Source organism: Pleurodeles waltl, chromosome 5 (genome assembly GCF_031143425.1).
Source record: "Pleurodeles waltl isolate 20211129_DDA chromosome 5, aPleWal1.hap1.20221129, whole genome shotgun sequence".
NCBI classification, from domain to species: domain Eukaryota; kingdom Metazoa; phylum Chordata; class Amphibia; order Caudata; family Salamandridae; genus Pleurodeles; species Pleurodeles waltl.
Window position 1 is genome coordinate 1,410,905,686 of NC_090444.1, and position 23,330 is coordinate 1,410,929,015.

Sequence of the window (23,330 nt, forward strand, 5' to 3'; positions counted from 1 at the left end):
ATGATTTTCCCAAACTGAGAGAGAAACCGATTGAATGGTATCAGCAGACTGATAGGTTTGTGAAGCTTGCGAAATGTCTTTGGGAAGACCTGAACACCCTCTTTGAGATTGTGGTTCCGGCAGATTTGTGGGAAGACTGCAAAAGGGCTGTAGGTTGGCCGACAAGTGAACCAGAGAGAGACAGGGATATGGGTGCACCATCACCTATGGTAATGAGCTTGTACTATAAGGTGATTGAGCATTTGAAGACGAAGGTTGCCGTGAAAAATGTGGATTGGCAGAAGATTGATCGAACTGCCCAAGAGGCTAAAGAGTCGATTCATGGTTACTATGAGAGGTTGTTGAAGGCGTTCAAGAACTACAGTGGCACGGAAACAATAGAGGCGAAGGACATGCTTCATTTTGTGTTTAGATTTGTGGAAGGGCTGAGACCAGAGATAAGTCAGATGATAAAGACGCATTTGATTTGTTGGCAGTCGAAACCTATTGATGAGGTGTTGAATTATGCGAAATACTGTAGCGACGAAATTGAAGTGAAACAGAAAAGGTTGAAAGAGAAAGTGATGATGATGCAACTTAAAGCAGCTCAGACAGGGTTGCAAGGGTTGCAAGGGTTCCAACAGCAGATACCGCAGCCGCAGCCGCAGGGAAATATGGTGTTTCAGCCACAGGCGAGAGGCAGAGGCAGAGGAGGCTTTGGGAGTAATGGTCCGGATTTGAACACTGTTGCGATTCCGAATGGTGTGCAGGCAATGAAAAGGGTGATGCCGTGTCACGTGTGCGGAATCGTCGGGCATTGGAAACGCGAGTGCCCGATGGTGGTGCAGGAAGGTGCAGGTGTTGGTCAGCAAAACAATGATGTCAATGCATTCCAGACAATGAGGGGACCGAAAATGAGAGGTCCAAACCCAAATTTTCAGACCATAAATCAGCTGCAGGGATTACAGCCCATGCAGCCGCAGCAGATGCAGATGCCCCGTATGCAGATGACGCAAATGCAGCCAATGCAACAGCAGTTTCCCATGGTACCTAATCAGCAAATGCAAATACCTTTGGCACCAGTGAGTCAGCAGCAAGTGATGGTTCCTCCACAGGTCTCGGGTCAGGTGATGAATACAAATGGCACAGTACAACAGTTCCCACTACACAGTGAGAATGGAATAAACAATGTATGGGAGAGTGAAAGTTCAGATGAGGAGGGAAATTGTGTGCTTGCAGCATCCTTGGAAGTTGATCAAAAGGGTCCATATGTGGAGGGAAGAGTTATGGGTCATCGTGTTTCATTCTTGGTTGACACAGGAGCCACACGTTCAACTGTTAGGAGCATTGAAGTACCAAATTTGCCACTCTCAGGGAGAACAGTTCAAGTAGTGGGAGTAGCAAACAGGCACCTGACGAACCCAATCACAGATCCAGTACATGTCAGAATTGGTAACTATCAAGGGTCACATAATTTTGTGGTATGTGACTCAAGCCCGATAGCACTGTTAGGGAGAGACCTATTGTGCAAATTGGGATGTTCGATTATGTGTTCGAACTATGGAATTAGAATTCAGACGAGCAGTGATGGGGAAGAAGAGGACAGTGTAGAAGGGGATGAGATGGAAACTGTCGATGAAGAATATCCTCTGATTAACCTTTTTCCGATGATAACTGAAGAAGATATTCCAGCTGAATTACGGGAAACAGTCGGAAAGGAAGTGTGGGATATGACAGGAAAAGAGGTGGGATTGGTGAAAGGAGTGGAACCAGTGAAAGTGACCGTAAAACCCAATGTAACCTTTCCCCAGACCCCACAATACCACATGGCACAAGACACCCTCATGAAAGTCGCCCAACTCATTGACGAGTTTGTAAAACAGGGAGTACTGAAAGAAGTGTTAAGCAGTCCATGTAATTCACCAATCATGGGACTAATAAAGCCGAGTGGAAAGGTCCGAATCATGCAGGACTTGAGGAAAATAAATGACATCATAATTAAATGCTGCCCTGTAGTACCGAATCCAGCTGTGATAATGTTTCAAGTCCCTTGCGATGCCGAGTGGTTCTCAGTCATCGACTTGTCACAAGCATTCTTTTCGGTGCCTCTTCATGAGGACAGCCAATTTCTCTTTTGTTTCAAATTCTTAGACAGAGTTTACAGTTGGTGTCGAATTCCTCAAGGGTTTTCTGAGTCACCGTCAATATTCAATCAGATTCTAAAGAAAGACTTGGAAGCGTTAGAATTGCCATTCGAGTCAACCCTAGTACAGTACATTGATGACTTACTGATTGCATCTAAGACAGAAAGTGGCTGCACAGCCGACACCATTGCTCTACTGAACCATTTGGGAAGGAATGGACACAAGATGTCTCCTTCAAAGTTGCAGTTCTGTCAGAAGAAAGTGAAATACTTGGGTCATCAAATAGAGAAAGGGTCACGGAGAATAATGAAGGAAAGAATAACAAGTGTACTTCAAATGAGTCCACCAAAGACGAGGAGGGAGGTGAGGAAGTTTTTGGGGATGGTGAGCTACTGTCGCCAATGGATTCCCAACTTCTCAACTCTAGCAAAGCCTTTACTGAAACTGACCCAGAAGGATGCATTGGATGAAATTGAGCTGAAAGGAGATGAGATGGATGCTTTTATTGAATTGAAAGAATGCATGTGCAGGGCTCCAGCTTTAGGTATGCCTGATTACACAAAGCCTTTCACATTGTTTTGTCATGAACGTGATGCATGTTCTTTGTCTGTCTTGACCCAAGCCCATGGTGGCATAAACAGACCAGTAGCGTATTTTTCAGCTACTTTGGATCCGGTCGCAGCAGCACTTCCAGGGTGTTTGCGCGCCGTAGCAGCAGTTGGTATCAGCCTCACTCAGAGTGAAGGAATAGTGATGGGACACCCATTAACAGTCATGGTCCCTCACTCAGTTGAGATACTTTTGACCCGCTCCCGAACGCAACACATGACTGGAGCAAGACTCACAAGGTATGAAACAATAATTCTGGGCTCACCGAATGTGCAGCTGAAAAGGTGCACTACGTTGAATCCAGCAACCTTGCTTCCCGGTGAAAATGCTGAAATTGAGAACGCTGAAGACGTCGAGCACGACTGCCTTCAGGTGACTGAATTTTGCACAAAACCCCGACCTGACATTAAGGATACTAAGCTTGATGAAAATGACCAAATTGTTTTTGTTGATGGGTCATGTTTAAGAGATGCATTGGGAATATTGAAAGCAGGATATGCTGTATGTACTGTAACAGGTGTCTTGGAAGCGTCCTGGCTTCAAGGAGTCTATTCCGCACAAGTAGCAGAGCTTGTAGCCCTTACAAGAGCATGCCAACTGTCTACATTGATGAAGGTTACCATTTACACTGACAGTCAGTACGGGTTTGGAATTGTGCACGACTTTGGGCAACTATGGTCACAGAGAGGTTTCCTGACCTCTTCAGGGTCCCCAGTGAAAAACGGGGAGAGAATAAGGGAATTGTTACACGCCATTCAGATGCCAGCCGAAATTGCAGTGGTAAAGTGTAGTGCTCATACAAAAGGACAGGACTATGTTTCCCTGGGAAATGCATATGCGGATCAGGTCGCAAGATTTTGTGCCTTGAACTGTATATTGCTCAGGGATGAATGGAATTTGATAAGTGAGCCAGAGCTCGAACCAGCTGAAGCATTTGCCTTGAAGGTCGTGGATACAATGGATGAACTAAAAGCATTACAGAATAGCGTCAGGGAGGATGAAAGAGTTTCCTGGATTAAGTCACAATGTACAAAGAGACCAGATGAGTTATGGGTTTCAAATGAAGGGAAATTTGTTTTACCAAATAGTCTCTTATCGCAGCTAGCGCGGTTCTATCATGGGCAGGCTCACCTAGGGAGAGATGCCATGATAAGATTGTTCAAAACTGATTGGTTTAACCCCAGATTCCGTCAAGTTGCAGAAGCAGTTTGCCATCGTTGTGTCATTTGTCAGCAGATGAACCCAGGAAAGGGAACGGTTGTGAACGTGAGCCACATTGGCAGGGCGGGTGGCCCGTTCAGCAGAATGCAGATGGACTTTATTGAGATGCCTGTGCATGGAGGTCTGAAGTATGTGTTGGTGATTGTGTGCATTTTTAGTCACTGGATTGAAGCATACCCCACACGTAGAAATGACAGCCTTACAGTTGCAAAACTATTGTTGAGGGAGTTGATACCACGTTTCGGATTCCCGATCTCTTTAGAATCAGATAGAGGAAGTCACTTCAATAACGAGGTGATAAAGTTACTTTGCGCAGCGCTGAACATTGAGCAAAAACTGCATTGTAGCTATCGCCCTGAAGCCTCAGGACTGGTGGAGCAAATGAATGGTACACTGAAATCAAGAATGGCGAAAATATGTGCATCGACAAATTTGAAATGGCCTGACGCATTGCCTTTGGTGTTAATGTCAATGAGAAACACCCCTGACAGAAAGACTGGATTGTCCCCGCACGAAATTCTCATGGGCAGGGCCATGAGACTTCCTGCAGTTCCCGCAAACGCGCTTTTGAATATTACAGATGATATGGTGTTAGACTACTGCAAAGGTCTGGCTGACGTGGTTCGCTCTTTCTCTCACCAGGTGGAAGCAACCACCTTGCCACCGATCCAAGGTCCAGGACACACACTGAAAGCAGGTGACTGGGTCGTGATAAAGAAGCACGTGAGGAAGTCGTGTCTGGAACCCCGTTGGAAAGGCCCTTTCCAAGTGATCCTGACGACCACTACCGCTGTGAAGTGTGCGGGAGTTCCCAACTGGATCCACGCCAGTCATACAAAGAAAGTGTTGTGTCCCACAGATGAGGAAGTTGAAGGGCTGAAACTGCCAGTACCTGATAACAAAGTGCCGAGCGCTGAGACAGAGCAAAACAGAACTAGAAGCGAACAGGCAGAAATAGAGGAGAGAGAAATATTCTCTGAGGACGAACCAACTGATTCACTTGGGGAAGACCAAGGAGAAACCTCAGACAGCGACCAAGCAGCTGAAAGTGACAAAGAGCCTGAAGAAAGTAACGGTGACAAAGGGCTCGAAAGAGGTGAAGAAGCAGGAGAGCCTGATCAGAGGAGGGCTTTCCCAGAAGCAGACGGTACAGAAAAAGAAAAGGAAAACGTGATTGACTCCCCAGAAGGAGGGGACAAGGCAGAACAGAACGAAACTGTTCAAACTTCTTCAGAAGAGATCGCAGGTCCATCAAGTGGACACAGTGCAAAGAGAAGACCAAGTATATCACCAGTAAAACTAAGAACTAGAGAAACGTTGAACGACAGTGAAGGGCCAAGAGTGAAAGAGAAAAGAAAGGAAGTGTCTGTCGTGGTACCAACATCAAGTGAAGAAAAAGATTTGGCCAAAGAGGAAAGTACCAGTGAGACAGAAACAAAGAGAGATGCAAAATTGAAAAGGAAAAGGATAACAAACAGGAGATATTCCGGTCCAGAATGGGCATATGTAGTCAATGACGATTGGACCGACGAATTTGTATCTCTTAGCCTCGAGAACGAAGAAGAAGAGATACCAATAGAAAAGAAAAGTTTTATGGACACTATTGACTGAAAAACTGATAAATGACATTGCTTGCTATAATCTAACGTGATACAACCAGCTGAGACATTGCTAAACCGGATGAGACATTTGCTAACTTGATAAGACTTTGATAACCTGATTGACTCTTAAACCCGATTTGAGACAACGTTGCTAACTGATAAAAGACTGAGTCATTGCAGAATTGAGACAAATGCTGCTAACCGATAAGTGACTGGGCTCCTGAAGAAAACTGTGTGAACATTGCGCTCGTTCAGCTTTGTAACTAATTGCTAAATCGTTTCTTTATAGGTGCTTCTAGCTCTCTGATTCTATACAGATCATGACTAAGTACGCTACACAAAACAGTAGAGTGAAATATTGTAAATATGCGTGTATAGGCTTGATAATTGCATGTGTACTAATAATAATGGCAATAGTGCTTGCAACGCGTGGTAAGGGTGAGAATGAGAAAATTGATGCTTCTACTTCTGCTCCTGTTACTGTCACTGAACTAACCGCATTGAAAAGACTAGAATTAGATGAGAGACACTTGCATGATAAGAAGGAACTTTCGTATAATGTTTTCTATCGACTACTAACAGAATATGTTGAGACTATGGATGCGAAAGATTGTTATGTGTGTACACAGATACCGACATCGGTAGAGGAAGGGGTGACTTATCACCACATGCCTCTTACATATGGGATTACATGTAGTTTAGTAACTTCTAGATTTTATGGTCAAACTAACATACAGTATTTTTACTCAAATTATGATGTTACCTTTGCATATGTTCCTATAATAACGCAAATAAGCCAGATTGCTAAAGATTGGGATGTTAAAATAATGAGGGAATTTTTCGAGCCAATGCGACCTTTTGAAACAGCTCACGCTCATAGGGAAAACCTTACCTGCTTGCTCTCAGCAGTAGAAATAAGCTTTTTAGATCGCACAGATGATAGAAGGGCACAAATGAATGCGAAATTAGAAAAAGAGCTAAGTAAGAGGACTTCAGTAGATAATTATGCTTTTGCCGCAATAAAAACACAAGGGAAAATAGCTTTAGACGCTTGGCATGTAGGGAAATTTTGTATATATCGTGGTGAATCTTATTATGATAACATTTTCGTGGGAGCGAGTGAATGTAAACATACGTTTATCTTTAAGGCCAAATGGACATTCATGCTGAACGGACTTGACCCTGTCATACCTGGTGTATATTACATTTGTGGGCATAATGCCTATTATCGTCTTCCAAAGGGATGGTGGGGGAGATGTTATTTGGGTATAGTGTTCCCAAAGGTTTATCAACTGGATGACCTATCGGTGATTCCAAAGACGCCTGGATCTCATCATATCCAGAAAAGAGAGACCGCAGCTGCTGTGGTAGGAGATATATTTGGAGCCATGATTCCTTCATTGGGAGTTGTGTTGAATTCCATCAAAATAAGAAAGTTGTCTACTATAGTGGATAACATGTTGACAAAGTTTTCGGGTGCTATAATCCTGATGGATGCTGAACTTGCAGCAGAAAGAGCTATGACTCTTCAAAACAGGCTTGCCCTAGACATTCTTTTAGCAAAGGATGGCGGCGTTTGCAAAATGCTTGGTGCGCGTCACTGTTGCACGTATATACCAGACAACAGTGTGAAGATTAAAACAATGCTTGCAAATCTAACAAAAGAGAGTGCAGACTTGAAGGAATTGAAAGAACCAGGAGTTTGGGAGAAGGTTGGAAAGGGAGTTGCTTCAGTGGGAAATTGGCTTGGTGGCATTTGGAATGGAATATTACTAAAAATAATACAGGGAATACTAATAGTACTAATTTGCATCTTTGGGATTTGGGGAATAAAGAGGGGAATATTAATGATCATGGCAAGAATTAAAAGAAGGAAGGAAGAGAAAATAATGAAAAGAATGGCAGAGGAATACAAGGCAAGAACAAGGGGAACTAAAAGGCAAAGAGAACTGACAGAATTTTAATGGAATAAAATTTGTGGGAATGGTTTTGTGTGATGACAAATAGTCATCAGAGGAGGGATTGATGACGCAGAAATGAAGGTTTTACATTTATTAGCGCATAAACGTAGTGCCGCAATAATCAAGTGTGACTTTAACCGAACTAATAAAGATTGTACGGGGACAAATGTGCCCTCAGAGTAGTTCGCCAACATTTATAAGCGTGCTTTATATAACGTGATGTATTAGAATTGTACTAATCTGACATAACCGTAAACGTGTGCCATGATTTGCTTGTTTGAAATGTTTTAACTTAGCATAACTTTAGTGGAGGCTTCGGCCTAGTTGCCTTGTCTCACGGTTTAGATGCTCGTGTTTTTCTAATGTGCTAATAAAACGTGTATTCTTGCTTGAAGCTGTACTTTTCCAGTGAGATCGGTTCACATGCTTATCTTTAAGGTTTCGTGCCAGCCTGGCATCTTCTTCTTTGCTCCAAGGTCAATCTGCAGGTGCAGACAATGGAAGCTCTGAAAGTGAGTTAATTGGTAAAATATGTTGCAACTTACGTTCCCGACTCCAAGGATAATGTATGCCTAAGTAGAAGCTTGTGAATTGTTGTTTTTGATTGGACAATTTGAAGCCAACCTATGAACCCTCCAATGGAAGACCCTACTGGATTTGAACTGTTGATTATTTAAACCTGGTGCACAAGAAGAAAGCAGCCATTAGCCATTAGCCATTAGCCATTAGCCATTAGCCAGCGACCATTACCCATTGCACCCATTGAGGACATTATTGCCCATTGCAGCCATTACCCGCCATTTGCAGGACATTGCAGCCATTATGGCCCATCTTGCCGACTTCGTCATTTTGCCATCTTCTACGATGCCAATTGATGTTCGACGCCATTTTAAATGAGACTTTGATGCTTTCTCTAATCGAGAGAAAGAGACTTTAAGTAATTCTCGCCCTAGAGACTTTAACTTCGATTTGCCCCTTTGCATAGAGTAGTAGTTTTGTCCTTTTATCTTGCCGCTGTGAGGCAATTGCCCTGTCCACCCTGCCCCTTTGCCCCGTCCCATGCTGATCGAAACCGGTACCTGTGAGACGAAGACTTCCTTGAATGCTGATTGAATTTGGTAAATATGAAAGGAAAATGTACAATTGCATTGTGTTTCTTTTTAGGTAACCAACTGCTGATTTTTGATAAGAGCCCTAGTTAGGAGTTTTCCAAATCAATGTTGCTAAATTGTTTTTGCATGAAATCCCACATGCAGATGCTAATTTGAGGTTAGATGAGGATTCATTTGTTGCACGATGCAATTTGAGACCTTGTTATGCTGACTAATGTATGCAATTAGCCCATTACAGATTATAGTTTTAGTGGTTTGCGTTGCTATCATCGAATGCATTGTTATTCAAATGCTGCATAGATTGCATCTTTTTCGCCGTTATGGACAGCTATTAATGTTCATTTACATATATCATTTGGTGTTGAGACACATTTATATCGTGCTAGCTTTGTTAATATAGGGAAATAAATTAATTAACTTTGAATAAACTGGTGTGGTTATTCATGGCCGAAAGGTCATGGTTCGCCGAAATGTTTTCTGGATTAATTGTGAAGTGTTATGTTGATCAGGGCATTGCTTATGTTCGTTATTGATTATTGATTTGATTAAATTTACTAATCTCGGGTGAAGAGAGCCCCACTTGGTCAAAAGATTCATCGACCCAAGAACGTCCAAATACAGGTAATTTATTAAGACGGAACGCTCTATCACAAGTTACAATCCTAGTGTCATGTACCTGCTGCAGAGGTGTGCATCTCATTTGCATGGTTCCGATCCCAGTGACAACTTTGTTGAATAATGTATTTATTTATTGGGGAATGCCAACCTAAAATCCTTAGGTGCAAACACACTACCTCTCTTGTCAAAACACAAATCACACTCCTTCCAAAGGACCAAAAAACTTCTGTCAAAGACAAAACTCTTGTATGAAACAGACAGCAACTTTGATGGTGGGGTGGTGAAAGTGGTATTCTTTTGGAATTGCCATGGCAGATTTAAATCAAGATGCTAAATAGCAACATTTTTTGCTGCATGTAGAGGAAGTGCTTTAGGAAATGTGTGGCAAGAAAAAACGAAATTACGAGGCAGGGTTGACCAACTTATGTGGCAAGAAAAGTCAGTTATGAATTTACACATTTAAAATAGCTCAAACTCAAGATATTGCGAGACCCATTGCATTGCAAATGCTTGTTAGTAGTGCCCTCTGAGTTCTGTCTGTTGGACTATACTGCCTCACATTTGTTTCTTGGGAGGAATGCAATGTTTATGAGGCCAAGTATTGGAATAGCCCCTTCTCCGAAACTCCAAATGGGAGGCCACACCAACATGCACACCTGTTTCACTAGTCATATATGGCTGGGGCCATTGGAAAGGAATCGGGTGTAATTTCCCTTAGTACAAATAACACCTGACACCAACTGGCAGCGTCGCACTTTTTTTCTGCACCACACGTAACACGTGTCAATGTGTGACGTTTTCTGTGTGAGAGACTGCAGGATTTCTAGAATGGTTATATATTTACCAAAGGAACGGCAAACGGATTGAACAAGTTCGTTAATTCTGGCTCAATTTTCAGATTTTAGTTTAAGCATTAAAGTACATTCCACTGACTTTTGTAACATTGTCATCCGTTTTCCCACTGCAAAAATGTTTTGTTTGGAAGCCAATTCATACTTTTAAAAATGCATGTTTAAGATTCCTTAAAATTAAGTACTTTCACCTAGCATAGTTTGCATAAATATGAGGTTTAAATCGCTTTGACGCTGAACAGGCTACCCTGTTTCTGAATATAAAATTGTGTAATATATCGGGAGAAACATTTACTTGCTCTCTTCAAGGTTCGTGCACTGGGAGAGGGGAGATTACAATAGGGATGTGCCTGAAATGGCATTCTAGGCTCTTGGAGAGGGGTAAAGGCTTATGCAATTTTAAAAGAGGGACTTTGGGAAGGTTTGCAGTAAGTTGCTAACGTGCTACAAAAGAAGGTGGGGTTTCCATGGTGTTAGTAGCCATAATCGAATGTAGATTTCTCCATTTCATTCGCTGGTGGTAGGATAGGGATATTTCCGACACCTCACCATCACCAGGAAGTGTGTTGTGATGTTCCACAATTCTGGGCGACAGTCGATGGTGACAGTGGCTGGTATGGGTGGAGTACAACACAAATGTAGTAACTGTGAAGTACTCTATATTGTACCCCCAATCCTGTTAGCACGCATCTTTTAGACTGAGCCCAAAATACAGTTCGCATGTTTGTAAGGTTACATGCTATGTCACACTAGCAATTCTGAAAGAAATACATTTAAATGCTGATTTCTGAAACTGTTAACATCACGTGCATGTTGGAGGTTGTGTGTTCAAAATATGTTTTCCCTGAGTATAGATGTGATATTAAAGCCAGTAGGGTGATAATATTGTAAACCATACATAGGGCACACTATTTTTCTTAGACTGTTTAGTGAATGACATTCCGGTATCATACCATGGTGATCAAGGGCACTTTTGACATATTTCTACAAAACAGCTTTGTCTTTATGGACCAATAGTTGTGAAGCTAAACTCATGTAGTAAGTGTTGTGGAGTTTAAACTGGAAGGCTGACAGAAATCTCAAAATGGTAGTGATTTTCCTGCTTCTCTGATCAGCTTTTGAATCATGAATTTGTCATAGTAAGATGCACAATTGAAATCTCGTAAGAGCCTCGGTATTATAATAAATATATATAGATCTCATCACCTGATGGAAGGAGAAAGAAGGATGGAAACGTCCATGTCTCCAAACTCTGTTAATGTGCCAAGGTCTGTGCTAAATAGTTTTTTGCTAATATTGAGGATGTAGTAATTGTATGAACTCTCGCATTGTGATTTTATGAAGAAGATACATTAATATTGTCAGCCATCATTTTTCACATGCTGCTGCTCTCCTCACTGTTCCATGATTCAGCAGAGCCCACATTGGTTGTCAGTGTTTTCCAAGCTCATCCCCCAACACCAGGAGCTCTTGCTGTATCTATATGCATCATTCCTATTCATTCACTAATGACCTCCTACCATTGTTTAAACATTTATTTTTATCAAGACTTATATATCAAATGCCATGCTTTTAACTCTTACTAGCATTATGAAATCACTCTAGTGTACAAGCAGAATGTATGATGGAACAACAAATGCTGGAACCATGCACGCCTGAACAACGCGGTCAGAACAACAACCGCGTTGTTACCACGAATGTCTTTACCACGCATGTCTTTAAAATGATTTTTTGTTGTAAAAGCATGCCTAGTAAAGGCATGTGTGGGAACGGCATGCGTGTTTCTATCATGCGACCCTCCCTCCTGCCCTAAGGCCCAGAAGTACCCCATCCCTAATGCTAAAACTACCCCAAATCCGCCACCCCTAAAACAAAACTACCCTGGATACCTCCCCCACCCGCCCTAAAAACAACTGACCCCCCACCTGCCCCTAAAAACAAAACTACCCTGATCCCCCCACCACTAACAACCAAACTACCCCAACCCCCACCCCCAAAAACCTAACTACTCCGACCCCCACCACCAAAAACAGAAGTTCCCTGACCCCCCACCCCCAAAAACCGAACTACCCCAGTCCCCCACCCCCAAAAACCAAACTACCCGAGCCCCCATCCCCAAAAACAAAAGTACCCCGACCCCCCAAAAACCTAACTACCCCAATCCCCCATCCCAAAAACCAATCTACCCAGAACTCCCCACCCCAAAAAACCAAACTACCCCAATAACCCACCCCTAAAAACCAAGCTACCCCAATCCTCCACCCCCAACAACCAAACTATTTTGACCCCACCACCCCTGCCCCTAAAAACCAGAACTACCCTGATCCCCCACCCCCACCCCATCCCTAAAAAGCCCAACTACCCTCATTACCCCCACCCCAGCCCTTAATCAACCCCACCCCTAAAAACGAACCCCCAACCCTGCCCCAGCCCCACTTACCTGACCGCGTCCTCTCCTGATGCCCTCTCCCTTTTTTTCTGCCTTAACAACACATGTGCATTGTTCATCACATGCGTGGTTAAGGCAGAGAAAAAGGGAGTCGTTGTTAACGCGCGCGTGGTTCCACTTGCATTAACAATGTAGTCATTGTTACGGGCGTTTCCCATACAAGCACCGTATAATCAACATTTAGCATGACTTTAACATAATTCTTTTTATCTTCACAGATTCTATTGGAATGCTCACCCTCCCAGCTGTAAGTACAGAAGTTTGTGTTCATTTATTAAAAAAAAGATTTCAATATATGTATTGTATTTGACTGAGTAACTGATGAGGTAAGCCAAAAATAGCTAAAATATTTAAAACTAATCAGTTATCATTAAAGGTTGACTCCCACATTCATGATTATGACCACCTAAGTGGGATATATATATTTTGTATAGTTTTAGTTACCTAAAAGTTACAAGGGCCGAGTTTTTCATGTATCCATATCTGTGGATAGTAAATCGGAATTTAATGTGAAGATTGTCCTAAATAATTTACACTTCCATATAATTTAGTATTTCATTTTACCGCCCCCAATGACCACCCAATATGCTATCTCTGTCAGTGTTTCATATTCCACAACACATTTTCATGGCACGATTTTTCATTTCTGCAAACGTAAAAAATAACATGCCGAGATATATATTTGTTTCTGACTTTAGCTATCAAATTTTGTAAACCTGGCCGAAAAATGCATTTCTCTCAGAAAAAAAATATATTTTCTGGTGACTCTTTCAAAACGAAAACAACAAACAGCACTTGGAAGCTGGAAGCAGGAAATTTCACTTTAGGGCACAAATTGTTGAACAATTCTGCCAATATAAATCTTAGTTGCTTTCTACATCAACATTTTCAGTGTTTTTTTTTTGGGGGGGTCGTATTAGGCATCACCAGTATATTAAATACTTTTCCTCAACAGAGGTGCCTTTTCTTTGGCCTGTTGAGTCACTGCACCAGTTCTTTGACAGTGTCTTCCGTGTGGCCATGACAGGTCCTGGAAAGATTAACACGATTACAACTAACTTTATTTGTTCCGTTGATAAAAACAAATACCAACAAAATAAAACAACATCAACATGGATCTGTGTATACAATAGAAATATATGTAATTATTTATCAAACTTTTAAAACTTCTGATGTAAAACACAATTCAAATGTAAAGGCACACAGAACCCACCGTTTTTACAAAAAGTAAAAACTGTGTATCATGAGTCACATACCACCACTGCTATTTTGTTTTGGAACATCTTCATACATTTTACAGGTCTGTTCACCAATATCATGCGACTCCAGAGAAAACAATTCTGAAAGATGTCTGCGCAAGTGTAGACTCCAGCCAACAAGAGGGATTTAAAGATCTCTTTCGATCCCCCTAGGGGCCTGGACAACAACAGATTGTGAGTTGGTCTTTGTCACACATAACCAGAGACCCTACATCTTTTGGAACTTGGATTGAGTTTCCACAATTGCTCAACCTTCAATGTTTAAAAAAAAATCCTAATCAGAAGTACACACATTTCCTCTTGATTGCAAGAGCGTAGCTTGTACTAGATAGGATTTATTGATGGATGGGTAGGCTGTACGTCATGAATCATTAAGCGTGCACATTTTCTTTTCTACATAGTAATTTTTCTATGAAATCAATTTTAAACTCTCTAGCGTGTAGTTCTATCTTGAGTTTTTGCTTAAATGAATTTGGAGGCTACCACATCAAAGAACCTTCTCATATTAAGAGCTGTGCAGTTCATGCACTGTTTTTGTTTGTGCTTGAATTCCAAACTCTTTTAAGGCGTTAGATTGCTAGTTGGCTCCAAAGCCAAAAGTGAAAATGCAAGCATCTTTACTCTACGATTGCATTACTAAATTTAATTACAGGTGAATTTGGACCTGGGAAAATGCATTGGCAGATGAAATTGAATATATTTTTAAAGGACACTCTAGTGGGTTCTTCCCAGAAAGGCTTCCCAATCATATGCAAAACAAGCCATACATTTTGCCTAAATTACTTCTAAGGGAAGTTTAAAAGAAGCTCAGTATGGTCCTTGGATAATTGCAGCACAGTAAATGTAAGTGTGTTAGCCTTTGGTTTCAATAATGACAAATGAGAGAGGTGATTACATCCTACCTTTGAGTGAACCACCCTAATGCTAATATGACGCAGCTCTGACAATGTCTCAAAGAATCATGTCTCTTTTTTATATATAATGATATGGTATGGTATGTTATTTTATGGTATGTTATGCTGATTTGTAGAGTGTGCTATCACCTATAGGGGTAACCTGGCACAGAGCAGGTATGAATCTAGCCACACCTAAGTTCTCCTGGGACAGCACAAAAAGCCAGCTGTTAGACCTGGAAGAAGGGTCTGTTAGAAGGGTTTTCCCCCAACTTTTTGCCTGCCTTCCTCCACCATTTTTCCGATCTTGTTTGTGCGGGTTTTAGGACTTTGCTCACTTTACCACTGCTATCCAGTGCTAAAGTGCTTGTGCTTTCTCCCCTAAACGTGGTACCATCTGCTCCTACCCAATTAGCATATTTAATTTACCCATTGGTCCTTAGTAAAGTGCACTATATATGCCCAGGGCCTGTAAATTAAATGCTACCAGTGGGCCTGCAGCACTGATTGTGCCACCCAAATAAGTAGCCCCTTAAGCATGTCTCAGACCTGCCATTGCAAGCCCTGTATGTGCAGTTTCACTACCACTTCGACTTGCCATTTAAAACTACTTGCCAAACCTTAAACTCCCCTTTTATTAAATATGTCACCCCTACGGTAGGCCATAGGTAGCCCACAGGGTAGGGTGCTCTGAAAGCAAAAGGCTGAACATGTACTCATACGTTTTACATGCCCTGGTAGTGGAAAAAACCCAAAGTCGTTTTTCACTATTGTGGAGCCTGCTCCTCTCATAGGCCAGCATTGGAAATTCCCTTATATACTTTTAAGTGGTAATTTCTAATCTGAAAGGAGTAGCAATGTCATGTGTGGTATGGTTGGAATTATAGTGAGAAATTCTGCTTACTGGTGAAGTTGGATTTAACATTATTTAGAAATCCCACTTTTAGAAAGTAGGCATTTCTCTGCACTTACTGCCCTCTGTGCTTTACAGCTTGTCTTTAATCCACATCTGGTGTGCGCTGGTTGACAGCTCCTCTTGTGCATTTCACTCAGACAGCCATACACACAGGACACTGAGCTGCATCTGCATACTAATGGGTCTTCCTGGGCAGGAAGAGAGGAGGGACTGTCACTTAAACTTCAAAGACTAGTAGCCTAACCTCACACAAAGGATTGATAACCCCCCACAGAACTTCTAACAGACAGGAATGGGTTGAAAGGGGACCTGGTGCACTTCAAAACCACTCTTTGAAGTCTCCTCTACTTCAAAGGCACATGTGGGTATATATACTGGCTCTGTGACCCCCTGAAAATCAGACACTTCTAGACCTACAACTGGACTCTGTGAGACGAACTGCTGTGCTGCCCAAAGCACTCATCTGTACTGCTTTTCTGGAAGGACTGCTCTCTTGTTTGTTGCCCTGCTGCCTGCTGCTCCCTGACTGTGCTGGAAGGACTTTGCCTTTCTCCACAGGTTTGACTGAGCTTGTCTCCTGTTAAGAAGTCTTAGGGCTATCAAAGACACCAGAGGAAGAACATTCACTGTGCCTGAAAAACAATGCAATGCCTACAAAAATTGACGCATCACCTGCAGAATCGATGCAGCACCTGTCTCACAGCTGAAGAAAATAATTGCAGTGCCTCCCAAATCGACGTAGAGGCTGTTTAATCATCACAGTGTGTCTTGGAATTTCCACACATTGTCCCAGGGCGTCAAAATATCCCCACACAACAGTAAAGGGCCAAGACTCTGGACCCAGAAAACGACACATCACCTTGCCCACCTTACCTCCACAGTGCCAGAAACATTGACGCATCACTTTATTTTCTGATGCATCACCTCCTCTGGGGCCCTCCTCATCGTTAGTTTTGACGCTTCTCAGGTACTTTGTGCTAAAAATATACAAATATTGACTTACCTAAACTTCTAAAAAGTGATATTGTGACTTGTGCCCATAGAATTCTTGACATTTTGGTCTTGTTTTATTCAGATGAATATTTTCTATTCTAAACTGGTGTGGAGTACTGTTTGTGGTATTTTTACTGTGTTACTATATGAGTTATTGCACAAATACTTTACACAATGTCTTCTAAATGGAGCCTGCCAGCTCCGTGACAAACTAGTGGAGGGTGAGCACAGGATAATTCAGGATTTTATTCTGACTTACCTTGACTAGGATTGTGGTCCCTAATTGGACTCGGTGCATACCTCTGCCAACTAGAGACCCAGTTTCTAACACCAGGCCTTCAGCTTCTTAAGGAATTCAGGAAGTAAGGCTCCTATGTGTAGAGGCAAGTTGTTCCTCACTTTAGAAGCGCTATGGGAAAAGTTTAAACCACCATATTTTGTTTTAAGTATGTATGGGATTTGTGCAAGTAGGAATTTGGACGCGCAGAGGGGCCTGAAAGGTTTGTGAAATCAGATGTGACAGTTGAGGTATGCTGGGCCAGTGTTATGTAGTGCCTTGAAAGTGTGGGTGAGGAATTGAATTGTGCTCATTTGTAATTGGGGAGCCACTGGAACTCTTTTAAGTGTGTTGGAATGTGAGTACATTGTGGGGCGCTGACAGTGATTCTGGGTGCCGAGTTCTGAATGGTCTGCAATCTTCTGGTGAGTTTTTTATTGACCCCGGCATAGAGGGTGGTCTCGTATTCCAACTTGCTTTTCACCAGGGCACACATGACAGTTTTCTGGGTGCTGATTCAGAGGCATTTGGAAATCTTCTCAGCATCTTCAGGGTATGGAGGCATGAGGTGGTGATGGCATTGACCTGGGCAGTCATGACACGGTTGCTGTTGATCATGATCCGGAGGTTCTTGGCATGGGTGGTGGGGGCGGGTGTCGGTCCTAGCTCTGTTGGCTACCAGATGGGGGTCTTGTCCATGAGGAAGATAAGCAGTTGTGTGTCATCAGCATAGGAGAGGACATTGATGTCATGAGAGTAGATGATGGTGGGTAGAGGGATCATGCATGCGTTGAAGAGGGTCGGGTTCAGGGAGGATCCTTGCAGAACTCCGAAGATGAGGTCATGGGCATCTGAGGTGTACAGTACCAGGCTAACTAACTGGGTCCTTCCTGTCATAAAAGAGTAGATCAAATGAAGTGTGTGTTCTTGGATTCCGATCTCGAGGAGATGTTGAATGAGTATGCAGTGGGAGTGTACCAAATGCCATAGAGGGACCCAGTAGAATGAGGAACAGTTTGTCTCCTCTGTCCAGAGCCACACGGGTGTCATCTGCCAGATGCTATCACATTTAACTTGGTAATATTTAGATTTAGCACCAGGTTGCTAGGTGTGCAGTATCTCTCTAGGTTGTCCATTTTCCAAACCAGAAAAAAACAAAAATTTTGGCAGAACACAAGAAAGAAATAGGAAATCCTACAATCCCCATTTGTGATAGTAATAGGCTAAAATGTGGGATTAATGATTATTCCATGGAATTTGTGAAAAAACAGTTTATCGTAAATATGAGCCCTGAAAAAGTTCTAGTTTAAGGAACAAAATGTGTTGACTGTTTCATGGAAGTTGGTTAAGAACTAATTATAGAATTGTTTTAAGAAAATCCGAAAGTGCACATGGATTTAATTAAAATAATCAAGAAGCCTGTTACCAAGACATTTCATTACAACTTCATTTTGGCATAATTATATGCTGTTGCAACATGTTGAAATACCAGAGGGTGTCTCTTATTTATAATTTATCGCTTTCATTTGTGGTTCTTTTTGATGGATGACCACAGAGGGAGGAAGACAGTGATACATTGCAAGCAAGTACAACTGGTCTATGCAGCATAATTTGCTACAATAGTTTTTTGTAAATTGGATAACCAAACCTGATCAGCCTCGGTACCAAAACATTTATTTAAGGACAACCCATGCAAGAAAAGAAGGAAAAGCTATCATTGCAATGTAGTGGACTGCCAGTTGGTGAACAACATTCAAGTCCTTTGCAGGACGCTGAGCATCACACTTAAGAGGCTTTCATTCCATTGAATTACTACCACAGCTGGTAGTGGTCTGCCTGCTATTCCCATGATGACCACTGGAAGATTCAGTTTTCCTTCAGACATGCATGTCTCAATTAACGGACCAAAGAGCAGACCTAATCTGGGGCACTTCACTGAGATTGCCTGCAGCTTGTGGCCTTCATTTTGCAGGTATTATTGTACATTGGTGTAAGGAAATGACTATTTGGGGACTGTACTCTCCTCATTATTGGATATGCCAAATATGTGTCTCTTCAGGTGATAATATAGTGCATAATAGTACCACAGTCACACTTAGCAAGACCTCTAATCTTGATGAAACATCAGACAAATATTCATGTTAGACCTCCATCTTTCATTCAGTTCTTGGCATTTTTACAACCAACCATGGAAGCATTTCCCCCTTCTCTGCAGAATCTGTTAGGTCACAAAGAGAAGACTAGAAAATACTTTATGTGCAGCAAAAGACAAGACGATCTTTGTTGCTGAAAGCGGTTTGACAAAATAGTTAAAATTATCTGTAGTGCAGTAGATTCAGTGCTTTCATACATTGAAAAAGACAGCAGGCAAATCAAATTCATGGCTGAAGTGCCTGCCATTCTTTCAGCTCTCCTTGGGTATGAAAGATAGAGGGGGTACCTGTTAGGCCAGGGAGGAAGAGTTTTGATAAGAGCTGTGACTAACCTTCCACAAGGCCAAAACCATCTGATCTACAAAGGTAAATTAGTTTCTATGAGGAATCCCTGGTTCACCATTGATAGTTTGGTAATGCGGTAAGACTTACCTTAGAAAGCATATATAAGTGCAACAAGAAACCAAAGAAAATATACAGATACGAAATAAAGGACCCAATAGGACAATACCATATTTTTAAAGAAACCTACTACAAATTCTGGTATGGAGATCAACAGTTTAAAAGCGCAAAAAAATGCCCCAAGAAAGGGCATTTCCCTAATAAATTACAGAATCTCCATGTCGTTCACCAGAGGAGACAGAGGGACAGAGGGACGGAGGTTGTGGGGGGAGCGATTAGCAGGGGGGAGAGAGGAGGCAGAGGGAGGGAGAGAGGCACCAGAGGGAAGGAGAAAGGCACCAGAGGGAGGGAAAGAAGGGCGGGAAGGAGAGCACAGACAGAGGTTGGGACATGGGGCAGTCAGGTGGACAGAGACACATAGACGGACCCTTACACAGATGGACACAAGCACAGATGGAGAGAGAGGCACAGTCAAAGAGATTCAGTTATGGAGAGACCCACATACATACCACAAGAGAGAAAGAGAGACAGACACATTCAGTCAAGCCTCACTTCACAATATTATCTTAGTTTTATGTAGTAATCATGAGAGTTTTATATACTCTTCTACTTTTCTGTTATTCTTCTGTTAGCCCTTTCAATTTGTTTTGCTACTCCTGAGCATTTTTTAAATTCATAAATAACCTAGGAAAAATGTAATTTACGTTGGCGTAATCTGAGCAATTTCAGGATTTTTGTGTTATGCATGTTACGTGCATCTACCGAAATTACACCATTTTGCCATTGAGTGTAATTACACTGATGTTCGTGGCAAAATTATTGCACAGGAACAATGTCAAAAAGTAAAAGTCAAGCGACTCTTGTGGCAACTCTTCTGTTTCTTTTGTGCGAAATGCATCCTCATGTAATATGGATGCGAGGACACATGCTCTAAAATATAATTCTAAATCATGTAATTTTCCTGGATTTACATATCATTTTATAAAAGCAATCGAGGCAAATTTCACATACCTCTGTTCATAAATTGTACCATTCCTTTAAAATTAAATTGAATGAAAGCAAATAAGCAATTGGCCTAGATTAACTGACTATCTGACTACGAATAGTATTCTAGGGCTGCTGTTTCTGAAAGGAGCAAGGATAAAATTCTTCATAGGTATACAACTCGCTCTCTGTTTGCAGGATAGAGCATATTTTTTGTCAGTCAAAAGTATTGTATAGGGCTGGCTAGTATTAAGTATTTAAGGTTTGTTATTTTAGGTTCTATGTATTGGTATTTTCACTTTAGTCCCTATGTATTATCTGTGTTAACATTTGATCTGGTTTTTTTTTTCAGACACCCCAAAATGTGCAACAGGCTGTATTTGACATATTGTTGAATGGATCAGCACAGAATGAACAGCTTTTTACCAACGTGTTCACAATTGTTCTTCAACCAAAACGAACACATTATTTTATTGAGTTGGACAAATCCTTATATAAGCCCAGGGAGGCAGTAAAGATTAGAGTTATCGGACTCCATTCTGATCTAAAGCCTTTTCATGGACAAGTAAAAATGTATATTAAAGTAAGTATTTTTTAGACACTGTTATGCTCATTCTGAGTTTTTTCAAATCTTCGCCTTATTGAATCAATAGTTCTTAATTCGAGCTTTGTTTACAGTCCATAATGATGGAATACCTTCTGATTTCTGGAAGAAGTGCTTAATCAAAAATAAAATCTGCCACTTAAATTTTATCCTTACTATCCTTATGGTAGAGCAAACGCCATCAGTGACTACTCTGGGTTTAGTGCTTCCTCAAGTCTGTGGATTTTCCATGACCATCGAATTTTAAATCAGGCTCTCACATAAATCTTCTAGGTCTTGGTGTAATGTTCTTCTCAAAATTCATGTAGAGACTGATACTTGAATCTCATAGTAGTTTGGTACCCAATCTGGCCATTTCTGCATGTTATTCAGCCTAATAATACTACCTAGAAGGTCTATGAATTCAGTTTTACCATCAATATCTCCAATGTGATTAACACATTTTTCTCCTAAACACATATAATATTAGGTAATCTTATTGCCAGTATTTTGACCATCATAGAGTATCACAGTTTGACAGGATTTGGCTGACCTGCAAGTTTGTTACTTCACTGAAGCTACTTGCTGCTTTCCACTCTGCTCCCTTTGTTAGTTTACTTAACTGCTTATTTGACTCCCTCCTCTATAAATTGGCATCCTCATTTGGTGTCTACATGTTCTGTGCACTATCATTCAGTTTAATGACATCCAAGTGAGGAGATAAATGCAACTAAATATAAATTTCCTGCAAGACACTTACCTATATCATACTTCACTTTACACCCCCACAACCCGGCAGTTATTATCACTGTCCCTTTAGAGACAAATTGTCAAACCAACACACTATGAATGGGCATTAGCCGCTATACACTAGCCTATACTAATAGACTGCACATATGATCCACCCCCTCTCCACCACTTATGGGACAACACATGCATACCTTGCATGCATAAGCTGATGCTAGTAGAAATAATGACTGTTTAGAAAAGCTGAATTCAAATGGCTACTTAAGAAAATATACCTGTCTGGGTGTTTGTTAGTCATATAGGAGGAAGAGGTCCGCATTTGCTGGCCCAACTGATAAGCTGCTCTGACAGAAGCTATGGGTAAGCAAAATTGATGTTGAGCAGCTCCCCCACTCGGCAATTAAGTAAACTGTTCTCCAGTCAGTACCATTATGCAGAAGTGGCCTGATAACGAGTGGAGGTCGGACCGCCAGAGGACCACTGGATCCTGGCGGTCTGGAGGATGGTGGCTGTTCTAATCCGCCAGGGCAGTGCTGCCAGCAGCGCTGCTCTGGGGATTATGGCACCATTCTTCCCCAGCATTCTGTGATGGTGCACCCTGCTCACTACAGCATTGCGCCTGCTCGATTACAAGCTGGAGACAATGCTGTAGCCTGTTTCCTGCTAGGCCAGAGGGTGGAAACTCCGAGCAAGAAACTCTTAATAACTCAATGTAGCCTGCGGCCACCCTGTCAGGAGCTTGGCAGATGGCCTTTTCTGTCCGGCAAGCTAAAAATAGGGGCCGATGTTGGGTTATTGGCTAGAGACATTATGTAAAACTGTCAGTGATCAGACTCTTTACTCTTCGTGGTTCTCTAGATTACTTGTCAATGTGTTGCCAAATTCCATGTTTTTCTCCTGGATGAAAATCTACACATTGAATCACATTCAAGCCATGGCTTAAACAGCAAGTTTCTACATAAAAAAAGCTTGAACACCTAAAACATATAAGCCCTAATTACAACCCTGGCAGTCTTCTGACCACCAGGGCCATGGTGGTGGTCTGACTGCTGCCAAAGCAGTGGTCTGACCGCTTTGACGACGGTCAGATTGCCACATTATGACCGTGGTGGTTCGACCACAGTCGGACCGCCAGCACCGCCAGTCTCCCTCCACTGGGGGGACTGGCGGTCCTAATCCACCTGGGCAGTGCTGCATGCAGGCCCCCCTGGGGATTATGAGCCCTCTCTCTGCCAGCTACTGCTATGCAGACAGTGAAAAGCGCGACAGGTGCTATTGCACCCTATGCGCCACAACATTGCAGCTGGCTCAATTATGAGCCGACGTCAATGTTGTGGGCTGTTCCCTACTGGGCCAGCAGGTTGAAATAGTGTTTAGGCCCGCTGACCCAGCGGGGAGCTTGTATTGGGGCCCATGGGAAGGCGGCTACACTGGCAGAAACCTGACCACAGGAGTTTGGCGGTGGGCTTTTCCACCAGCCAATCTCAAAATGACCCCCATATTCTCTATTTAGAACTTGTAGTTGGCTTCTATAAATTCATATCATCATCTGAAATAGCATGATACACAAATAACGTG

The 23,330-nt window shown here is 42.1% G+C and overlaps 1 protein-coding gene across 1 annotated transcript in view; it reads left to right on the plus strand.

The window, feature by feature from the left end:
* LOC138296504 (CD109 antigen-like) overlaps positions 1-23,330 on the plus strand; it is a 363,929-nt gene that overhangs the window by 56,502 nt on the left and 284,097 nt on the right. Inside the window, exons 3-4 of the mRNA XM_069235675.1 lie at positions 12,764-12,792; positions 20,775-21,005. Coding sequence (XP_069091776.1) covers positions 12,764-12,792; positions 20,775-21,005 — 260 coding nt within the window. The remainder of the gene's footprint in view (positions 1-12,763; positions 12,793-20,774; positions 21,006-23,330) is intronic.